The sequence below is a fragment of the Haliotis asinina genome, chromosome 10, assembly GCF_037392515.1.
Source record: "Haliotis asinina isolate JCU_RB_2024 chromosome 10, JCU_Hal_asi_v2, whole genome shotgun sequence".
Classification (NCBI taxonomy): Eukaryota; Metazoa; Mollusca; class Gastropoda; order Lepetellida; family Haliotidae; genus Haliotis; species Haliotis asinina.
In genome coordinates, this window is record NC_090289.1 from 55853100 (window position 1) to 55876236 (window position 23137).

The window sequence follows — 23137 nt, forward strand, 5'->3', positions numbered from 1 at the left end:
TCCAGCTTCCCATATGAGCTACACCTGAGATATGCCTACGGGTACAGGTTGAATGGTAAAATATCTACCGGCTGACATGAAACAGCCTTTTGTTTGATGACCTCAGTGTCAAACATCAGGCCTTCATTTACAGGTAAATGACTACTGAACGATGTTTAAATATTAAACTCTTTATTATAAAGTGTAAACATGATTTTAATACAAGTCATGATAGGAAATAATTACCCTGACAGGCATGAAAGTGTGTATACAGGGATGGAGACTGTGATACAAATATGATATATACAAGAGTCAGGACATAATATGCCAGAACATCACACAGTTATGTCGTTTCTTCTAAGGCCAGTGGTATCTCTAAAAGTTGTTATACAAAAGTTCATTGTACACATTTGTTTATCCCAGCAGTACATTGAATGTATTTGAATAACAGCTACCTATCTTATTGTCCAAATATGTATGGTAATCAAATCCTTGAACATTATTTACTCAATTTGTGTCTCTGATTTATAGCTTTATAAACGTACAGAGACACGTCTGTCAATCGAATAACTGGTTTGTATGATAACTGTTCACACAAAAAATCAAACCAGGCTGGTAACTGTTACAGCCTAATTTAATCAGACCAGACACCAAGATGTTGCGTATTTGCACAGATATAACAAAATTACCAGATCATCGAGCTGGCCAGCTGTACATTTAGACCGACCGTCAGGAATCGAGCCCGTCTCGGTTGGCCAGACGGGTGATATTTCACACACTGCTTGCACATAGCACGGGTCAGACTGATATTTGCCTGGTGGAGGATGGAGTTTTATATCAAGTTTTCAGATTGCTTGGAGTCACAATTGGTTTGTTCACTGCTTCCTGGTTGCAGGGAGAAAATCAGAGGCTCCAAACAAAGCCTAGTGGTGCTGCTGCACACCTCTGTAGAGTGGAGGGATTGCCAGTACTTGTAGATTAGGTGGGACATTGGACAACGCGCAGGCCATGTGGTCGCTCAAAGTGTGTAGATCAGCTGATGAAGTCGATTGTGATGACAGTGGAAGCATAGTGTCAGCAGTATAGGGTGATAATGCCATGGCAATTGAGGCAAAACAGTTTTCAAGATTACTAGAAGACGACAACCTTACGATGACGACAGATTCAAAGAAAAGTGAAGATAATCAACTGAAGAGGGTGGTCTTGTAGTAACAGACGATAATACTGTGTGGATGGACGAATCAGGCCGATCCAGACACCCCGTGAAGGACGGCAGCTAAGCAGGACCCCAGAAGGAGACGTGACAGACTCAGTCGTTGACCTCCTGCCCTTATTTCACTTGTGATCTGGTCATATCGCACTTGGCCACCTACGAGACACAGGAGCAATAATATACACTACCACCATCATAATATGTAGAAGCTATTATCTAAACCGAGGGAACCTGTTTGAAGAAACCTTTATCAAACCTGTTTCACCAAATCAAGTGGTGCGATCTCCTTTAAGAAAATGAAGAAGCTATTCTTGCTATCACCTTCATTAACAGCAAGTTAAACGAACTAAACATGAACGTAAACCGTTAGTTGACGTGAATGGTGGACAGTTTCATCTCATGAGCACACCGCAAGCCTATGTTGTTTGGTTCGATTTATATTCATCACTCATGCATGCATCACTTGCATTATTTAGGTAAGGCACTAAACAGGAAAGCTGCTCCTAGTGGCAGTACACCTTACTGGACTTCTAGTTGAAACTGATTTTTCCTTATCATTGTTTTGTTTATTCATCTTAAAGATATATGAATTTATGATCTTAGGGTTACTTGGTGATTCGAACAATTCATACAGCAATGGTGGTGAAGTGAAAAATCAAAATGTATCACCATATTCATTTATGAAGTAAGGAGAGCAGCCGTGTGTTGGTGGGCGGGCACTGACCTAGAGTGAAGTACACGGTGGGGGTCTTCTTGCCGTCTCCTCCGTAACTGAAGCCCATTATCCTCAGCTTGTAGATGACTCCCTTCTCCACGTGCGGAATGACCGCACTGTTCACCTTGCCCACAATCACGCTCTTAGCCGTCCGGATGTCCTCCCCGGTCTTCCAGTAAATCAGCTGCAACATCGACAACGTAGCTGCAGTAACGTCGCTAACCGAAGTATTTCCAAATGTCACCTGTACATGGTTGTGTGTTGAAACTGTTAAAAGTATCCATCTGCTTAAAGATGTACTGCACACTATCCTGAGTTTGCATTAATGTATTAGATGTCCGAACTTGTTCGATGGTGTGTTGTTATTGCTGTGGAAAATATGGTCAGTATTGCGATGTATCCGAGTAATTGTATTTGAGTAGCTTCAAGTTGTGTAGTTGTTTTAATCGTGGGATAGAGTCGGGTTGGGATGGGTGGTTGTATGTTGTGCTGTTGACTGATGAGAAGAGTATATACTTGGGTGAAGTACATTAGGGTCGGGTAATTGAGTTAGGAACGTGGGCAGTGTACTTAAGTATGGTGCATGGGTGCGGGACTTGGGCAGTATATTTGGGCGGGGCAGTCAAGCAGTGTCCGGTGACTTGGGCGTGGGAGTGGTTTAGTGTAGTGGTTGTGTACGTGTCAGGTGGTTGTTCCCGTGTGGGTCTGTTAGTGTGAATAAGCTGCTGACCTTGTATCCCCGGACTGACTCCTCGTTCTGCGTCGTGCTCACTCCTCTCCATGTCACGTACACGCTGTCTGGACCGTCACTGTTGACTGTCACGTACTCCGGGTACAGCGTCGGACCTGGGACAGTGTTACAACTGAATAAAACCTGGACGGACACAATGTTACAGCTGAATAACACTGGACATACTGTTACATCTGAATAACACCTGGGCACAGTGTTACAACTGAGTAACACCCGGACACAATGTTACAACTGAATAACACCTGGACAAAAAGTTACAACTGAATGATACTTTGAGCCAGTTTCACAACTAAATAACTCCGGGACACAATGTTACAACTGAATAACACCCGGACACAATGTAATAACTGAACAACAGCTGGACACAACGTAACAACTGAACAACACCTGAGGCACAATGTAACAACTGAACAACACCTGGACACGATATAACAACTGAACAACACCTGGGGCACAACGTAACAACTGAACAACAGCTTGTGACATTGCCACAACTGAACAACCGATTGACATAATGTACCTTTCGAACACCTGGCTGTCCCTTTCTCTGCATTGTGTCAATATTTTAATGATACGTTGATAGAGAACGTTTTTCATTTTTAGGACATAAACTCTTCCAAAAAATCACAGAGTTGGTCTGATGTTTTGTTTATGACCAGCGTTTCATCGAGCATTGATCTTTACTAGCAACTATTTTCGAGTTGATTGCAATTCATTTGGTCGCCTTTGAGCCAAGCGGACTGTCGCTAACAACATACCTTGATAGTAGGTTGAAACAAACGCGTTTTCACTTTTCGGGCCGAGTCCCGCGCCGTTAAAAACGTTGACGTTGCACCAGTAGTTGGTGTTTGGTTGCAGACCAATGACCATGCCTTGTGACATTTGCCCATAATGGCGGACAAATCGCGCGTCGTTGTAGCTCTCTCCCTCCAACCAGTAATTGATCTGGCAGCAGAGAATGGGACAGTACAGTACGAACACACATAGCAATAAAAACAAAATCTGTCGTTGACTTACGGGTGAAAAGAGAAGCTTTCCAAAGCTCGCTCCGCCCTGAATTATTTGACTGGTTGCTTGTTGTTTGACGTCCCACTCAGCAATATCACAGTTATATGGCTGCGGTTTGTAAATAATCGAGCCTGGATCAAACAGTGTACTGATCAACAGCATGAGAATCGATCTGGGATACGATGACAAAGTCAGCGAGCCTTACACCCAATCTTAGTCCCCCCTTACCACAACCATGGGTAACTAAAGACGGAACTGCCCTGGATGGGGGTTATACGCTGTGCTCCAGATTGGTGTACCTACAGCTCCACGTCCTGACATGATATTCACACAAAACTAAAAGGCAACTTGACCCTTCTGTATGAGGTAATCTACCTGGTAACCCATAACACGCCCCTTCATGTGGAGTCGGTCATCGGGGACAGGCGTCCAAAACACCAGAGCCGCCGTCGAGTTCTGTTCCTGGGCGTAGACATTAGATGGGGTTCCCACGGGCACTGGTGATAGAAGTTTGTAGTGCATGGTAACAACTCGATACACATTGACAATATTCCCCTCTCGATAGTTTATGGTAACAACTCGATACACACTGACAATATTTCCTCTCGATAGTGCATGGTAACAACTCGATACACATTGACAATGTTTCCTCTCGATAGTGCATGGTAACAACTCGATACACATTGACAATGTTTCCTCTCGATAGAGCATGGTAACAACTCGATACACACTGACAATGTTTCCTCTCGATAGTGCATGGTAACAACTCGATACACATTGACAATATTCCCCTCTCGATAGAGCATGGTAACAACTCGATACACATTGACAATGTTTCCTCTCGATAGAGCATGGTAACAACTCGATACACACTGACAATGTTTCCTCTCGATAGTGCATGGTAACAACTCGATACACATTGACAATATTCCAATCTCGATAGAACATGGTAACAACTCGATACACATTGACAATGTTTCCTCTCGATAGTGCATGGTAACAACTCGATACACATTGACAATGTTTCCTCTCGATAGTGCATGGTAACAACTCGATACACATTGACAATGTTTCCTCTCGATAGTGCATGGTAACAACTCGATACACATTGACAATATTCCCCTCTCGATAGTGCATGGTAACAACTCGATACGCACTGACAATATTCCCCTCTCGATAATGCATGCGAACACCCAGATATACATTAAGGTAGTGACGGTTGCCTATATGGCTGGTAATATAAACCATACAAATACCCCCGTGTATCCACGGTGTATGTACACAGGACAACTTACTGTCCTCCGCGGAGTACACCACTGCGATTGAAGAGTTGGGCCCAGGTCCGAAGTCGTTGAATGCTTGAACTTTGACCTCATACTGTCTGTAGAAGTTCGTCCTGGATCCGACCACAGTGACGTTCTCAGTTTTGGTGCCTGGAACGCTGGCCTGGGACAAACATAAAATCTGTGACTAACTACAAAACTGTGTTCTATTCAAACAATGTTCTATTCATTCTACTGACTCCGTTCACTCTACAGTTGTGCTTGTTGCCATTTACTGTTGCATGTTTACCTTGATCCAGTTGTCTCCCTGACCGTTGGTTGAGAATAGACGATGAAAAACATTATAGCGGAGACCCAGACCACCCCACTCGTTCCTTGGAAGAGCCTAGGGAGGAAAAGTGTTGTTCGTGATCAGCTGTTTATAAAGAGAGACTATCGCCTTCCCTGAACGAGGGACAGGAATGCATCATATTCGTTTACGTAATGTTCTGAACAAAACCTCTCGGAGACCGTGCAAGAGCCAATGGTCAAACGATGTGGCTGGTGTCTCGTATATTGGAAGGATCTTGTGTAAAGCGAGTTAGTATTGTTGAACATCACAACTAGCAAGGTTAAAGCTACGTTATGACGGTCTTTAAATACCTGTATGTACAAAAACATTGTTGACATTATGGCTAGCATCACGGGTCATTGTGGCACGGTAACACACAATCCACCTGCTACGTACCAAGTCTCGGTAGCAGTCAATTTCTGAAAACGGATACCGGGGGCAGTTCCTTCCCTCAGTAATACGTACGCATGTCGCGCATAGAAGAAACTGCAACATGTTCCAATGCTCAGCTGTCTACAGTAAGAAGACGGATGGCAAGGTAGTTATCCTCGTTGTTGGAAATGCTTCAGAAGTACAAATCAGGTGTATCTAAACCTGTTGTCTGAGTCACCCTTGTGTCCGGAGAACCGAAGATGAAGGGTTTCCAATGTCAGAATGGCAAATGTATTTTCTTAGTCGGGATTAGATTAGATTTTGACAATTGGGACCTTATGTATTAATTTATACCTCCCACGTCATCTTGAGCAGACCAACAGATCCTCCTCCACCACCTACATTAGCAGGAGCCACCCTCGGAGCGGCAGAGTCAATGTGGTACCAAGCTGCAACGCCAGAAGAAAGTCTGTTTACATCAATTTTCCGAGATAAGACCCTTATTTGTACCGTACATCTCAGTATGACAAATCTCACTACTAGCACACTAGACGATTTACCTGACGGATAGCTGGGCTCCCCCCATCCGAACCTATTCCTGGCAATGACTCTGAACCTGTAGCCGGTGCCGGGAGCAAGACCAACAATGAGCGTCCCCCTCTTGGTTTGGTCCTCCTGTAGGTTCGTCAGAACTGACTGGCTCTCCTCCAACTCTGGAGGAACAATGTCACTCAGGAACATGAAGCCAAACCATAGATATAATTATATGACATGTAAATTGTTCACTGTTTACTTTAAGAATCACTATCCAGTAAATACTAATGTTAACACCAGGTATTTCTGTTAGGCCTGCGTGCACTGTTCTGATAGCGGAACCCTTTACAAACTTATGAAGGGGCAAATCAACAGTTCAACTGTACAAACTTGGGAACAGATCTATTAGGAAATTCAGTTGACGATATTATTCGTCACTGAAGCGTCATTTTATGTGAACCAGTAGACCCTTAGAAAGCATTGACTTTGTAACTCTGGGCAATCAACGTTAATGTAGACGTTCTTGAACGTCATAGGGAGAGGATGTCCGATGGTACCCTGAACCTGTGGACTACAGACGCCAAAGGCGGAAGTAGCTGAAGAACATATTGGATGAAGAATAAATGCATTATTTCTGTCATACAGATGAGATTGGCTTGTCTTTGTGCATAGATCCACATATGAAATAAATGTCAGCCTCAAGGTTTTCTAATTTCTTGCCCCAGTGGATGAATCAGTTGAAGCGACTAGACTTACAGACCATTTTTCGCCATGGCAGGTAATCGGCAGGTCAAGTGAAAGGTTAAGTGAAATTATTGACAAATTCCTATGCTTGATTTTGGAAACGAAAAATGGATAAGAATAAATCGCCACACAGGGGTTCTGTCATAGTAAACTGCCGCAGAGATGACAGTAAATCAAGTGTACGGTTCCCACCTTTGACGACGGTGACCCATTCTGAGTCGAAGGTGTTTGCAGCCTCTACTCTATAGGCTTGTATGATGTCTCCGTGATCCTCTCCAGGCGTCCACCGTAACGTGACCTCCTTCCCCTTCGACCCATCCCTGGAGTACACCCCAGCCGGCTCCCCGGGTGGTCCTACAGTGCAAGGTATACGTCGGTATTACGGTGGGATCACACAATATGTACAGCGTGTGTTTGCGAGCGTGTGTGCGTGCGGTGCGTGCGAGCGTGCGTGTGTGTGTGTGAACAGTGGGTGAGAACAAGCGTACCAACAAATGTTAGTACTTCATCGTACTAAAAGAAGACACTACAATTAATTGTCAGTACGGCATCAAGTTTAAGGAACATACGTACCCTTGACTGTCAGTACGGCGCTAGCTGTAGGAGCGTCCTGCACGGTCTGGGAAATACAGGTGAATGTTCCCTCGTGTTTGAACTGGGCGTTCCTTATGTATAAGCCCCTCAAACCATCGCGGATCCCCTGTCATAAAGAAATAGAGATAATCAGTTGACGCCCACATGTCACCCTCATTTCAACCTTCCTTCTGACATCATATTAAGTTCATAATGAGAGTGTGAATGATTAATATTTTACGTTTCGAGGAATCAAGATTACCCGTTTCTTACCCGAAACGGCATTAAAATTTTGGGATTTTATCATCACAGTAAAGAACATATTCTTGTACTGTTGTTTGGTAGAGTGCTATCCAGGATTCAAACTCTCAGGATCAGGCATCTAATCGCAAGAAAACAAAGTCAGCCATCGATTAGATGTCTGACTTTAATGAGATGTAATCGCAAACACAACATTGTTACATTTGACCACTTTCTAAATGTCACACTGTGTATTCACTTGACATGACAGTTTTAGTTGAGAGAGGCGCTCACCTGTACGTAGTCGGGGTCGTTTGCAATGTCGATGGTGATGTCGTTGAATCTCCACACATATGTCAAGTCCGTCTTGAGCTGGTTGAAGGACGCCTCGCAGAACAGGAAAGCGGTGTTGTTTACAATAACGGCGGTGTTGGTAGGGGGCGTTGTTATCATCGTTTGCGCTGGAAATTACAAGTTTATAGAGGGAGCACGATTACTTGTAAACGCTGATTTACATATTATTACCATGCGACAATGTTACTAACTCTATAAAGTTCAAGATCACTGAATGATCTCGTGCAGGAAATGTAACATAAAACTTAATCCTTACTGACGATGTTGAGCATGCCCTCAGACGACGCTGTGCCGATGTCGTTGGTGGCAGTGCACCTGTAGCGTCCCGAATCCCCTTTTGTGAGTCCATTGAGGACCAGGCTCCCGCTTGGAAGTAGAACCAAATGCCCAGTAGCCATTTTCTCATCAGCTACAGCGAGACCAAGGTCACGGCCATCCTTAGACCACGTGATGGTCGGAGTGGGAGCCCCTTCCGGTAGGCATGGTATGGTGATGTTGCCGCCCTCGGTGCCAAGCATGGAGTCATGAAGGGGGTGCTTGTTAAACACTGGCTGGAATGCTGGTGACACAAAGGCAGAAACATGTGAGCAAGCAGCGAGACACCTGACACATTAATTGATGCCCCAGTGTGTAAATGAACTGAACACGATTTGCATGATTCCACAATCAAACCATGCTTCGTGTGGTGTTTTCCAGGTACGTCAAAACTGACGTCTCTACACCGAGTGGAAGATTGTGCAGATAACGAACTAAAGATTGTGACACTACTTGGTGGCATTAGACTCACCGTAGAATGCATGGACCTTATTACCTACACGGCCGTCCTTAACATCGTTTCCAGACAAATCATTTCCTGAAACCTGGAATCCATAGCAGCATGCACAGCCTAAATAATACCCCGGGAAACTTCCGGGGTGCATTATGTTCTTTTAATGACCTTGTAATTCATGCAATGGCAACACATGAACACACACGCACGCGCACACCCTCAATAGTTTTTTATGTTCCAGTTAAAGAAACATCGAGGGTACATCAACCCATGTCCTCCCGTGACCAGTGAACAAGTTATGATATACATTATAGAATGTGTAACCTGTGGTTGACATAAACACCATTCGTTCATTCATAATAAGCAGTCAAGAGAACACGATACGCAATCATATGGAAAAGGACAGCTGGCCTTCCGTCCTCGTGTATGTCTACTTACATAGCACCTTGAGCTGGCCACTTGTGAGGACCTTGCCGTACTTGTTTTTCGCCATGCACTGGTACATGCCGTTATGGCGGGTAGCGTCGGCGCTGTGGATGGTCAGCGTGTTCCGGTAGATGTCGATGTCCCCAGGTATGGGGAGAAGCACCTTAGTGTTCTTAAGCCACGTGTATGTGGCGTGGGGGACGGCCACTGCATCGCACCTCCACGTCAGCTGACTCCCCTTGTCTACAAACTTGTCCTCAAGCGGGAACAGGAAGTATGGTTTAGCTGGTGGAGGAACGCATTGTGAATCTCATTTAGAATGTTTAGTTACATGTATTTACATTTACATGTCGAGCTGGACGCTGGCATTAGGCCTGTTTGTCTGGTCGATTCTCTGAGAAAACATGGCGCCAAACCAAACGCAACGTTCATCTACAAATGTACTAGGCATCCAGGACCAAGATTATTATTCTCATACAATATGCTAAGGCTGAGTTGACAATATCCAGTAGCCCATCTCTGAATGTAGGAGTACGTCCTGTCATCCCATTGCGATTACAAACCGCTTAATCAAACCAAGACGTCTGGTCATGGGAGCAAGCAAATTCCTTATCAGATATCATCACGTACATGTCACATGCCACTTCAGATGACGACAGCAAGGACTGCACTATGAAGTTTCCACGGTGAAAATATGGCCTGTCTGCAGGAATTGGAGGCCGCAATTGTGCAGTCCTTGCCGTGGTCAGTGAAGTGTCTGGGCTGCATACCCATAAAACAAGGCAGACAGTTAATTGTTGACGGAGATCATCGTCTCCTTGCAAAGGCAACCTACATATAATGGATAAGTGCAGACTCTTGCTGTCGGAGGCGTCGCCGCCCCGTCTGACGAGGCATGTGTAGTTGCCGCTGTGCTCCAGCTTCACATCCTTGATTATGAGAACGCGGTTTAGATTCTCCATGCGAGAACCGGAGGGTGGAGCTCCGCCATTCCACTCCCAGGAGTAGGTCAACGGGAGCCTGAAGATGAGTAACATCAATACAGTGACAACACACATGGGTAGAACTAGTTCGCATTTCCAGGCCTCAACAACCTTCTTCCATCATTTGATTGTAAGTTACTCTTAAAGGAGTCTTTAGATATAATCAGCTTACCCAGCTTGTCACCACCTATGGTAAGATTTGTGTTATATTTTCATTGTTTAAAACTGTTGCACTCTCGGTTTAAGTTGTAATATACAAGATAACGTTAACACTGGTATTTTAAGTACATCAACAACAACACTGCAAGAGGCCTTGGTTCGTTTCCAGTTCTCATAACAAGTTCTCTTGGAACCCATGTTCTGGTTACAAAACCCACCTTCCATAGGCTAGACACTCCAGGCGAATGGTTTTGCCCCTCTGCGGGGGATTTGGAAACACGGCAGGGAAGTCGTTGTGGATGGTCGGCCCAAAGTCGTTTGCGTCTGCAAGGTGCAATGGAGAGAATATTTCAATTCTCACCTGTCCTGCACAATGACTGTCCTGATCTGTCTCAAGCAACATGGGCACCAAGTATAAGAACTGATTTTGTTTACAGCTGCAGTTGAGATATCCTTTCAGCACACGCTATATAGCTACCCACCTGGTTTAATGTGCATGGCAATTTCCCGAAGGTGGCTTATTGGCATTTCGGGACGTCATTTGTATGTAATATAGTCATTCTCTGATATTCTACTAACTTTGTCCCGTGACGTCAAAGCCGATGGCTAGACTGGTCTTGCTGGGTGGCTGCTTGGTTGCGAGCATCTCGTCGAAAGGAGCAGCCAGTGTGACCACACAGTGATACTGCCCCTTGTCTGACGCCTGGACCTCGGAGATGTACAGACCACCGTTCTCCGACACAAATGTGTGGGGATTGAGCGTGGGGCGGATGAAGTGCATGGCGTCGTTCTTGTACCAGGCGTAGGTCACCTCTGAAACAAAGTTCCCAGTGAGAATGGCATTTGATATTTAGGACAGTTGGCAGAAGTCTGTACAACGGGTAGAAACGATTCTCCAGCTGTTGGAAATATTACGAACATTCAAGTGGGGTTTCTTTAGAGACAAACATACTTTTCTCTCAGAGGAGGAAGGAGGACATCTTATTACAAAACCTTTTCAAGATTCCAAACTGAAAAGCATTCATAGTCGCGACCAAATGATTTGGGTTAAAATTTCATCTGAGAACCTTGATAACATCGACAACAATCACCATGACGAACACATACATGTTTTCCCCGGGTCAGTTCAGGTTAGCGAGAACAGTACTATGTTGGACCAGGTGTAAATACATCTGTAAATACTGAATGTGGAAAACAGATATGACTGCAATGAGCACATATGTTCACTTACTTGGTTTGAACTTTGGTGTGTTGCAGTTGATGACTGTTCCCTGGTACAGTGGAGCGCTCAGCGTGCCCACAGGATCATTGACGAACTCGTTCAGGACTAGAACAGGTGTGTAGTTACAGTGAACTAGGTACCAGGAAAGCCACTTTCATAGGTATTTGTGGGTTTACTTCAGTATGTTTTTGCCGATGTCGACGCGTAGAAGTACCAAGTTTTCCGACGCAAAAATAACTTGGTGGCCATCAAATATCATATAAAATCCCAGACATCGTTTAAAGGACAACAGTGATTTCATACTTACATCCTTCTGATATGGTGATGGGGTCGCTGATGATGGAACCGGCCGAGTTGGAGGCGATACACTGGTAGTCCCCTGGGTCCTTCTGTAGGTCGGGGTCAGCTATGGTTAGTCTCCCGTTGGTCAGTGTGTAGCGAGTGTCGGTGGTTTCCGTAATTTCCATCTCTTTCGCCGTGCCCACATTTCTGATCCACCTGTTGCAATTACTTATTATCAGTGAAGATGTCACATTTTGTTCTTGTTTAAGCTGCAAATATCCCATCTATATGTAAGTAAACGAGTCTGGACCAGACAATCGTGTGACTGAAAGAATGAACATGCATCTACACAAATGGGATAGGCTGACATGTTTCCACCACAAGTCATCGAGGCTGTCAGGCTGTCCTCGTTTGCCGCCCTTTACGACCAACAGTAACGCGGTTGTTCACGAGGCGAAAGTGAAAGAAGGCCTGTAGAGATGTTGCAGTGTTTACGTATTACCTGTATGTCGGGCCTGGTATTCCATCTGCTGTGCAATCGATGAAGGTGAGTATTTCTCTCCCAGCGAGTACTATACTCCTTGGCTCATTCGTGAACACGGGCCCTCGACTGATTTTGTTCAGGTCTGTGGTTTCCTGTCCGTATGCTGAAACAAAGAGTGAGTGAGTGAGTGAGTGAGCTGATTTCGTGGGAGGAAAGCCTGAAGTGATGCCGGTTCAAACTTTTCTCATCTATTTACGAACCGCGTGGTGAACACAATGTAACGTTTCTGGCCAATCCAATGGAAGAAACTCTTCCCAGAGAACTGCTGCGTTTTATACGACTACAGTCCGTTTGATTCCATTTGAGACCGATGAATTGCTACCACAACATTTAATAATTGCAGGAAAAGCAAATTTTGCACAGCCACATGAAATCGACAGACCAACTCTGATGATGTGTCTCATAATTTGGGACACCCGAATAAAAAAAGCTGTTTAACAAACGATCATCATTTCAAGAACAGACAGGTAATCAACAGGCGTGTGTTGTGAAGATAGGGTCATCTCAAAAGCCGTTATCTGGTTAGCCTGTTCAGTGGGAGTCAGTGTTGCCACTTTCAGAAGACGCTGTTGTCCGAATCGGTGTCGCTGTCGTCAGAGTCTACCCTGATGACGACTGGCTTGATGGTGGCATGGACCTGTCCACTTTGTACCCAACAATGTTTTCCATTTCATTCTCAACTTTCCCAACGCACTTTTGCCATGTTCCCTGCGTGACGGTGTCTATTGACCGTTGAACAATTGTCTGTACATCCCGAAATTTGAATGTTACATTTTGCCTGCCAACATCCGATTTCATGATACCCCAAATGAGTTCTATTGGGTTTAAATCGCAATGATAGGGTGGCAATCGCAAAACCGAATGACCACATTCTGTAAGGTACTCATGAACCTTAAAGACAGGTGTGGTTTTATTTGACCTTTTGATGTCATACAGAACAGGTTTGGTTGCTTTTTCTGGATACAATATTGCTTTGTTTTGCAACCATTCTAACATGTACCCCTTCTTACTGTTAGATGTAGGGGCCTTTGTATTGGGTACTTGAACGCCATGATATGGAGCGTTATCCATGACAATCAGACTTTTGGGGGGCAGTGCTGGTACCAGGTGATTTTGTACCCATTCTAAGAAAACCATCCCGTTCATTTCGGTATGATAGTCTCGGTTGTCTCTAGATTTTGCCTTGAAGACTAGGGAGCAGCCAGGTAGGAATCCCCGACTCTTGCAACCAGCAGTCGCTCTCCCTTGCCAAGTGGTAATTTTCCGGCACAGGACTCTGAAGAGGAGCTAGCGAACCATTGTGTTCCTGTGGTATGGGAAGCATTTACCCATGTTTCGTCCAAATATACATGCTCGTAACCCTCTGTACGTTTCTTGCGTAAGTACTGGTTTCTTAGTCGAACAATATCAGCCCTCTCGCACAGTGCACGTCTATTTTCTGAGCCTACCTTTTTGTAACGGAAACAAATATGTGAAACAACTTCCATAACAGATATTTTGAAATGACCAAAGAATGATTTGTCTCCATATGCTTTCTCAGAATATGCACAGAGACAAAGGTATTTTGTTTATGTAGAAACAAAGACCGTGTGTGTCATAGTGAATAGGAACTATATATAGCGTTGCGTATCAGCAGGAAACAGGAGTTACTAAAGAGCCGTATGCACAATACTTTAACTTGCCAACATTACCTTTTTTTCTGAGGTGCTTTTGTCCACTTTTACATCCTAAGTGCTTTCCTACGACAGTACCGAGACAGCCGTAAGGCAGGAGGGGGAGAGTAGATATAAATTTCATTCTACAGCACAGACAATAGAAACTATGTCAAAACAATGGTAAAACAATGCGGTAATTAGCTAAAACAATAGCCCATGAGCCACATCCCTCATCCCTCATCCCTCATTTCGTGCTCCAATTAGCAAAGACAATGAAACCAGTGACCGTAAATCCCCCATCCCTCATTTATCCCTCATCCCTCATCCCTCATCCCTCATTTGTCCCACATTTCATCCCAAAAATAGCTACACGTGACAGTCATTATCTAAACATATCAATTTCATTAAGCCTAGTGATACATAATATCACCATGGTGAAAAGAAGTTAATGACGTTTAAGGAGAAATTATCAATGGATGTTTCACGCTATAGTTGATGGTTATTTGTTACAAAACGATTGGAATGCTGTCTATTCAAATAAGTTGTTTATACAGAACTGTCACGACAGGGTGGAATGACCGGTTGATACCCAGTGCACGGTGTACTCTGTAATATAGAACAACCATGAAAGGTGTCATGTGACTGGTTATCTTGGCGACGTCTCGGCAGTGTCTTTATGATCTAGCGTTTTTTAATCAAGTCACATACAAACCCTAACCCATCGCGATCCCATTTCATGCGTTGTAATGAAACTTAATCAGCAGCAAGAGAAACGCTGTGTCATGCTCATGCACCACTTTTTCCGCCATTGCCCATTGTGTAAAAAAGAGCTGACAAGTAGGTTTGATTTGTAGGTCAAGATGGTTTGATCTGTAGGTCAAGATGGGTTTGCTTTAAATTACTGTTTATTTAACTGAGATGTGCAAGACCCTCCATGCTCTGTTTTCAAATTCAGTAGAATTAGTGATGAAAAGAAAATTGTTAGCAGCAGACAGCTCGTTTTCCACATTTAAGAGTCTGCTAATTCGTTTACGTCTTAAAACGCACCACCGCTCGCAACAGCTTTAGTTGAAATATTTCACGTAATGCCTGTTCGCGTTTCATTTAATGCTCAAAGAACAGAGTACGAACTTAAAATTATAAAGAGTACTAACGCTTCTGATTCAATTACTTTGTAACACTTTACCGAATCTAAAATGTCTGTTATGTGATGTGTATCCTCAATGTTTCCACTCTTAATGAAATTCGTTATGATAATCATGCTGTAACAAGTGATAGATCGTTAGATAGAATCGTTAGAACGTACCTCGACTTTACACAAACGTGAGAGTGAATTCACTAGCAAAGTGGGAGAGATTTTGATGCAAACATTACATGTTAAACCATGTGATTAGTGTTCTGTTGAAAAGTTGCAGAACCTAACGCGCAGGTACTTTGTAACTTTGATCATCATCTATGTTACCACAATCACGTATTAACTGTCATGTGATTACTTTATCTGATTGATAAGTGGTTTATAATTCTGTTCGTGCGATCGCCTTGATTAAAGACGGTATTCACAAAATGATACATGTTGATAGGTGTACTGATAATGACCTTGTATCCTATTGTAGGCGACTACGAATTTTATGAGAACCTGAAATTCACAAAAAGTGTTCTTACCTACATCATAGTGTTGGATAAATTATTACTAAGATGTGAGAAGTACAAGTATTAAAATACGTTATTATCACTGCGCTGTTAGTATCATGATGGGTGGTAGATATTCTGCGAGGCAATCTAAATGGACACATGAATGGCGGTGCTTGCACAATGTTTCTCACCAACGGGAACACGTGCTTACCCGCTCACTGAGTTTGTTTAGTTAGTCTTGAATATATGCGTGAGGCGAGTTCATTCTAGTAAGCATATCGTCTTGAATGAAAAGCGGTGAAGGTAGACGACGGGTGATAGGTTAGGTTAAACCTGTAGCTTTAATCATATTGTTCGCTCGACAACCGGGTTCATTCCGGTTAAAGCGGCGAGCTGGTGATAGTGATCTGAAACGTTCCTCCGGCTTCGTTAGTTATGAATGAATTTACTCATATGTTCACCAAAACCAGCTTCTCACAATGCGGTGTCTAATAAATTTATATAGATTACTGTCTTGAGTAAGTCACATTTTTTGTCTTAAACAGTTCATATAATTGTGTGTTTAAAGTCTAATTATAGCAAGAAGGGTTTTTTTCTTCAAATTATTTGCAAATCCGATTTAGAACACACTGATATACATACAGTGCGACGTCACTACCACTCGTCCAATCACGCCCCTTCTCATGTAATGATATAGTACTCCTACCGTAAAGTTACTTAACATTAATTCTGTTAAAAACCGTTACACACATGAGTTCTTCTTACAACTTTTATTATTTCAGAAGTGGTACGAGTCTGCACAACCACGTTGTCGCTGATTGTGCTGAATGTATGATTGTGCTGAGTGTATTCGCAATCGATGTGGCTGTCTTGATCCGTACCATCCGAGATGATAAGATCCCTTGTAGTCTGTCTTACAGCCCCCGAACCATATTATTTCCCAAACACCATAGCCCTAGCTGCAGCGCTCAAGCCCTATAAGCTCTGGTCTCTCTGATGCTCCTTTTGAATTTGAATGTGTTTGTGTGTTACTATCAAAATGATATGTATTCAGAAACTAAGCGTTAGTCTACATTTCCTGTTGCTGTCAGAAGGTATCAAGGGATCCTCTTGATGCAGTGACACAGTGTCAGGCACGGGTCCCCTACGCTTTCCCCACAACACCAGCAAACAACGTCCTTGTAATAAGACATGTACCACACTGAACGCGGGGTGAGGTTTGGTCGTCAGGAATGAAAAGGAATTATTAATTTAATAAAACGAATAATTACTTTGAAAAGTCTTGTTCTTATTCTTTGTTGGACTTTCACCCATAGTCTAGCAGTGTCGACTTCTCACTCTGTGTGCGCGCATGTGGTTCGATGGCTTGTGTGTGTGTGTGTGTGTGTGTCTGTGTGTGTGTGTGTGTGTGTGTGTGTGTGCGCGCGCGCGCGTGAGTGTCCATGTGAATCCGCGCATATACAAGAATATCAGTCAAGACAACATCATGAGTGATGGTGAGCAGTATATATGAGCGACACACCCCTCTATCATTTCCAAAACACGTTGTATCAACGTCCCTGCATGTACCGAGCAACCACGTTGTACTGTTGAAAAACAGAAGCGAAGTAATCGTGACACTTTTTCAAAACATGGCGACCCCAGTCGCACCCCTCTTCCGATACAAGACATGAGAAATAGCAAGCATCATAGCGCACTTACACGGTATAAAAAGGATAAGGTTATGCACGACCGGAAACACACTTCAACAGTCCGTCAAAGACTAGAGACAGTCAAGACTCGACTTCTTCAAGCGAACGTACAAGCAACAGAGAAGTGAGTAACAATCAGAATACTTAGTCTTCGGCCTTTTTTGTGCATCATTTTTTAAAACATTGTTCGAAACGTTTTATCATAACTTTAATTATTTCAGATAAACAAAGAAGTTGCCGCAGAAAAAAGCATGCAATAGTGAATCGTATTCAAATTTTATAGTAGGTGAATAACAACAAATAACAAAATGTCTGAGCAAACTACATGTCCTGTCTTCCAATGTGAAATTTGCAGACATTGTTTCAAACAGAAATGTCATTTGTTAAGACATCAGAGACATTGTGAACGAGTGGGCATATTGTTTACCTGCAACCATTGCCATCGATCGTTTAATCGGGAAGACAATTTAAAACGTCATGTCAAAAGTTGTTCCGAAAATGTTGTTTATTGTCGTCAATGTCCACATTGCTTTGAAAGGTTTAACAGCAAATTCGGTTATCAACGACATTCATGTAACTGTAAAACATCTGCTCCTGATGAACATATTTGTCAAACGTATCATCAATCTTTCCCAACCTCTAAAGCATTAAGAATGCACACACATAAAACTGACCATGACATGTCGGGTGGTGGCAGAGGTAAACGTAGACAAAGGGCTAAAACGGCTACGCTATCTGTCCCTCCTCCTCCCCCACCTAACGCCCCTACCGCCACCAATATCGCCTCACGTCCATGTTCAAGCCACTCCCTACAGGGAGATGTTAGAGACTATGACTTTGACGGACGGAATAGCACGGACTCACTGAATTTCATGATTAGTGAACAAAATCAGGTTATTGATACAATTGAGGATGAAATTCGTGAGAAAAAAGCCGTAAAATGGGGGTTGTGTCTCCATATTAGAATGGCCAAACCTAGTCGGGAAGATGAGAGCACAAGTTACCATGAGGCTTATTTCAGAAGTGTCATGACTATAGCTACAGAGGGTAGTGACTTAAATGAACAGTATCTTGAAGCCGTACACAAGATGCTTCAGACGCTGGATGATTATGAGGGGGTTCATTCTGGTTTGAATATCTCCGCCGTTGTACTTTTGAAACTCACTGTGGTAAAGTTTGAACCTTTCAAAGGTGGTAGTTATATTCCACTACCACAAACTCTTGTCAAGAAATCCAAAAGTATTATCAACATAAAAAATGGCGATAATCTTTGTTTTGCTTACAGCATTTTAGCAAAACTGTTTCCGGCTTCTCATAACAAAGAACGCGAGGGAAATTATCGTCCTTATTTAAACCGTTTGAATTTAGAAGGATTCACCTTTCCCATGACTTTAAAACAAATTCCTCGATTTGAAGAAGCCAATGAGTTGAGTATCAACGTGTATGGGTTTGAAGATAATACTTTGTATCCCATGTACATCAGTAATAGGCTGGATGCAGATGAAAACAGGAAGATTGATTTGTTGTTGCTTTCACAAGAAAGTGAGTCGGATGATTTTGAAGGCATCCTAGGGTTAGAAGAACATGAACGCATGGACGTAGACGTTAAACCAAATACACATTACTGTCTCATTACCAGTTTAAGTGGGTTAGTCAGAAACAAGCAACGTAATAACCGCACTCAGTTCATCTGTCGCAAATGTCTTTGGTGTTATACATCACAACAATGTCTGGATAAGCATAAAGACTACTGTTATGACAAAGCACAAAGAGTCGTTATGCCTAGTCCAGAGGATGCGGTGTATCAGTTTAGATTACGTTCTCAAAGCAAAACAGAACGAGCCAAGTTTGTTATCGTGGCTGATTTTGAGTCCTTGCTCATTCCAGAAAGCAACCCGGGTAGTTCACGACTGAATAAACATGTACCTTGTGCTTATGCTTACAAAGTGGTGTGCACGGAGGAACGGTATTCGAAACCTGTACAAACCTATGTAGGAGAACAGGCAGCTGAGCATTTTATTGAAAGTATTTTAAGGGAATATGACAGCATCCAGACATTGTTGGATTCTATCAAACCCATGCAGCTCACTGTCCAAGATAAGATAACCATCGCCAATGCTACTCATTGTGGTTTGTGTAGTGAACTGTTAGGTACTGATCGAGTGTTAGACCACGATCACCTGACAGGACGTTTTCGACAAGTTTTGCATAATCGATGTAACCTGAATTTTCAGTTACGCAAGAAAGTGGTTGTCATGCTTCATAACTCTGAACGTTATGATTCTCACTTGATACTGGAAGTAGCACAACACTTTGGTGACAGAGACATTACAGTGATCCCTCACAACTCAGAACAGTTTCTATCGTTTACAGTGGATAACAATTTGGTCTTTTTGGATAGTTACAAATTTCTGCAAAGTTCCTTAGATGCACTGACACAAAACCAACTGAACAAAGGCGTGGATTCATTTGTCTATTTGAAAGAACACTTCCCCCATCATGGAAACATGTTAACAAGGAAAGTTCCCTTTCCTTATGAATACATGGATGACTGGGGAAAACTGAATGAGACCTGTTTACCTTCTCAAGCATCCTTTTTCAGTTCTTTGTCTGATGAAAATATTAGTCAGGAAGACTATACATTTGTTCATGAATTATGGAAGGAGTTTGACTGTGAAACCATGAGCGACTTTGTCCGGTTGTATGTGAGTGTTGATGTGCTGCTATTAACCGACATCATAGAGACCTTCAGAACAGGGTGTTTGACTGACTATGGTCTTGACATTTGTCATTATTACTCCATGGATGCTGCTATGAAAATCACAGATGCCAAACTTGATCTGTTCACTGATGTCGACACTTACAATTTCATTGAAAATTCCATTCGTGGTGGGGTGTCTATGATTAGTAAGAAATATGCAGTTGCTAACAATTATCACCTATCGGGTTTTGATCCACTGAAAGACACCTCCTTTCTTCTCTACTTTGATGTTAACTCTCTATATGCAACAGTCATGCTACAACCGCTCCCCATTGGAAACTATCGCTTCATCAGTTCTGAAGAGTATGACATCATTGACTGGACAACTGTCGATACAGAAGGAGATACAGGTTACATCCTTGAAGTCGATTTGTTGTATCCCAAACACTTACACAAAGCTCATGCTGCTTTTCCCATGGCTCCTACACATGATGACATTCCCTATGATGAGTTTTCACCTGCTCACCAGAAACTGTTAACTCATTTCAACCCACTCAAAAAATCGTTGCGTAAAGGTTCAAAGAAATCATCCGGTAAAAAACTGTTCACTACTCTAAAAGATCGTTCCCACTACGTGGTTCACTTCAAAACGTTACAGCTGTACCTGAGACATGGATTGATATGTACAAAAATACACAGAGTGTTAAAATTTAGACAAGGAGCATGGTTGAAACCTTACATCGATCTTAATTTGAGTAACCGCAAAAATGCCAAGGATGACTGTGATAAAGATCGTTATAAACTCATGAACAACTGTGTGTTTGGACGGTTCTGCATGAATAAACGAAAGCATAAAACAGTTCAGTTGGTAACACAGAGATCTAAACTTCGAAAATGTGCAGCTAAAAGTAACTTCAAACAGGTCAAAATTTTTTCAGAAGACGTGACTGCAGTAGAGTTGGAGAAATTATCTGTACATTTAGATCAACCCATTGCTGTTGGCTTCACCATCTTGGATTTAGCCAAATATGAAATTTACACTTTCTATTATGATGTCATGCAAATGCAGTATGGGCCAGAAAGACTTGACCTTTTGATGACGGACACGGACAGTTTGTTTATGCATGTACATGCACCTTCACATGAACCCCTTTTGGATCCTTATGTGTTCATGAAATACAATCAACATTTGTTTGACACTTCCAACTATGCACCTGATGATCCAAAAGGGTTATACTCGGATGAAAATCGCAAGGTAACTGGTAAAATGAAGGATGAAGCAGGCGGGAGCATCATATTAGAGTTTGTGGGACTAAAAAGCAAAATGTACTCTTTTCTGATGCAAAAATCTAAAAACGTCATCGAAAAAAAGACAGCTAAAGGCATTAAGAAATCTGTCATCAAGAAATGTCTCAGACATGATATGTATAAACAATCATTATTTGAACAGAAGAGGTTCAGTTGTTCCTTTCACTTGATTCGATCATACAATAACACTTTGTACACTGAGAGACAAAACAAAGTGGCATTGACACCAGTTGACGACAAGAGGTATCTGTTAGATGATGCTGTTCACAGCGTTCCATATGGATATTCACCAATCTAAAAAAAATTGTATACATTCACTATGTATGTGAAGACATCTTTCCACAAGAAAACAGTGCTCAACAGGTATGTGCTTCCTTTACGCATTTGCCATGTATGGAGTCCTTTACTCATTCACCATATATTGCTTCCTTTACTCATTCATTATATATAATTTATCTAATTATATATATATTGCTCCTTTTATCTAACTATTTATCTAATCATTAATTTATTTTCAGCGTCAAAATGAATGTTCAGAGATATGTGTACAGACTGATCGGTGCCAATGGTGAAACGCTGCGTGAAGGACAAACCTTAAGAAGGGCTGCTTATCAAGCAGCACAGAGGGTTCTGCAGCGGCTCATGGAACAGGGTGTGATCCCTGCTAACACTGTATATCCTGTGGAAGTGCGTGAAATTAACACCACAAGGCGGTCTCTTGAGCGTGCATGTGACTTGAGACACCATCGTCAAATGTTCGAGTCTATTCTCAAAACGCTCTACCTGAATGAACTCCAGACAAAAATCACCAAATTGTGTGAAGACGATTGCTATGGATGTGAAATTGGTCATCCGTTTCAAATCAATCACCAGTGTGTGATGCTGAATAGTGATGAAAAGGTGGAGCGCTATTTTGAAGAAGCTCTGACTGGAATATCTCATCAAAACATGTTAGAACGTGCACGTCATCAACGTACACAACTCAGACTAAACTTCCATGATAGATACACTGACTGGTATGACAACATTAACAGTTTGAACGCTGGTTTGCTTTCCAACACAGGAAAAGAGAAACTGCTGATGCTGACCAAACTCAACATGCATTTACGATAAACAACAAGACCAACTAGTCATTTAGTAATCCATTTTTTTATTTCCTTGTACATAATATGTATAGAAGAATGGATGTACATTAAAATGGTTCGATTGTTTTCCTTACGTTTGTCACACCAGGCACACCATGAGACGCTTTGCGTTTTATATATAAAGTATTTACAGTCTTCTTCTTTTTGTCTTTATTTTGCCTGCTTTTCATGAGATGTTTAGGAACGTGTAAATGTCTCAAAAGTTTATAAAACTCTCTATATCCCACTGGTCGGTGACTCTCAGCACCTGCTTTCATGATGAGAAAGCGGAGCAAGTCCACTATATTTGAACCATGTAATACCTCACCATTAGGTAACACAAGTCTTAGATCTCCTGTTAGTCCTATTTGACCATTCAGAATATTTTCTTTCACAAATATCCACAAGCTCATTAACTTCCCAATGGTCTTTGTAGACGAAACCCCTCGAATGATCTGCTCGGGGACACGAAGCATAAAGTCCATGTTATGTTCCATGACAGATGCAACCGTTTCATCACTAGAACCCTTATTATGATTCATCA

General features: G+C 42.5%; 1 protein-coding gene across 1 annotated transcript in view; it reads right to left on the reverse strand.

Annotated features, from left to right (window-relative positions):
* Positions 1-154: 154 nt before the first annotated feature.
* LOC137297717 (contactin-5-like) overlaps positions 155-23137 on the reverse strand; it is a 40070-nt gene continuing 17087 nt past the window's right edge. Inside the window, exons 7-26 of the mRNA XM_067829649.1 lie at positions 12441-12585; positions 11964-12154; positions 11666-11761; positions 11014-11247; positions 10653-10758; positions 10128-10312; positions 9305-9577; positions 8354-8656; positions 8038-8204; positions 7504-7630; positions 7123-7284; positions 6213-6365; positions 6007-6101; positions 5239-5334; positions 4962-5112; positions 4042-4163; positions 3417-3603; positions 2638-2753; positions 1917-2091; positions 155-1348 (exon numbers count right to left, since the gene is read on the reverse strand). Of these exons, the coding sequence (XP_067685750.1) occupies positions 1221-1348; positions 1917-2091; positions 2638-2753; positions 3417-3603; positions 4042-4163; positions 4962-5112; positions 5239-5334; positions 6007-6101; positions 6213-6365; positions 7123-7284; positions 7504-7630; positions 8038-8204; positions 8354-8656; positions 9305-9577; positions 10128-10312; positions 10653-10758; positions 11014-11247; positions 11666-11761; positions 11964-12154; positions 12441-12585 (3212 nt within the window). The 3' untranslated portion in view covers positions 155-1220. The remainder of the gene's footprint in view (positions 1349-1916; positions 2092-2637; positions 2754-3416; positions 3604-4041; positions 4164-4961; positions 5113-5238; positions 5335-6006; positions 6102-6212; positions 6366-7122; positions 7285-7503; positions 7631-8037; positions 8205-8353; positions 8657-9304; positions 9578-10127; positions 10313-10652; positions 10759-11013; positions 11248-11665; positions 11762-11963; positions 12155-12440; positions 12586-23137) is intronic.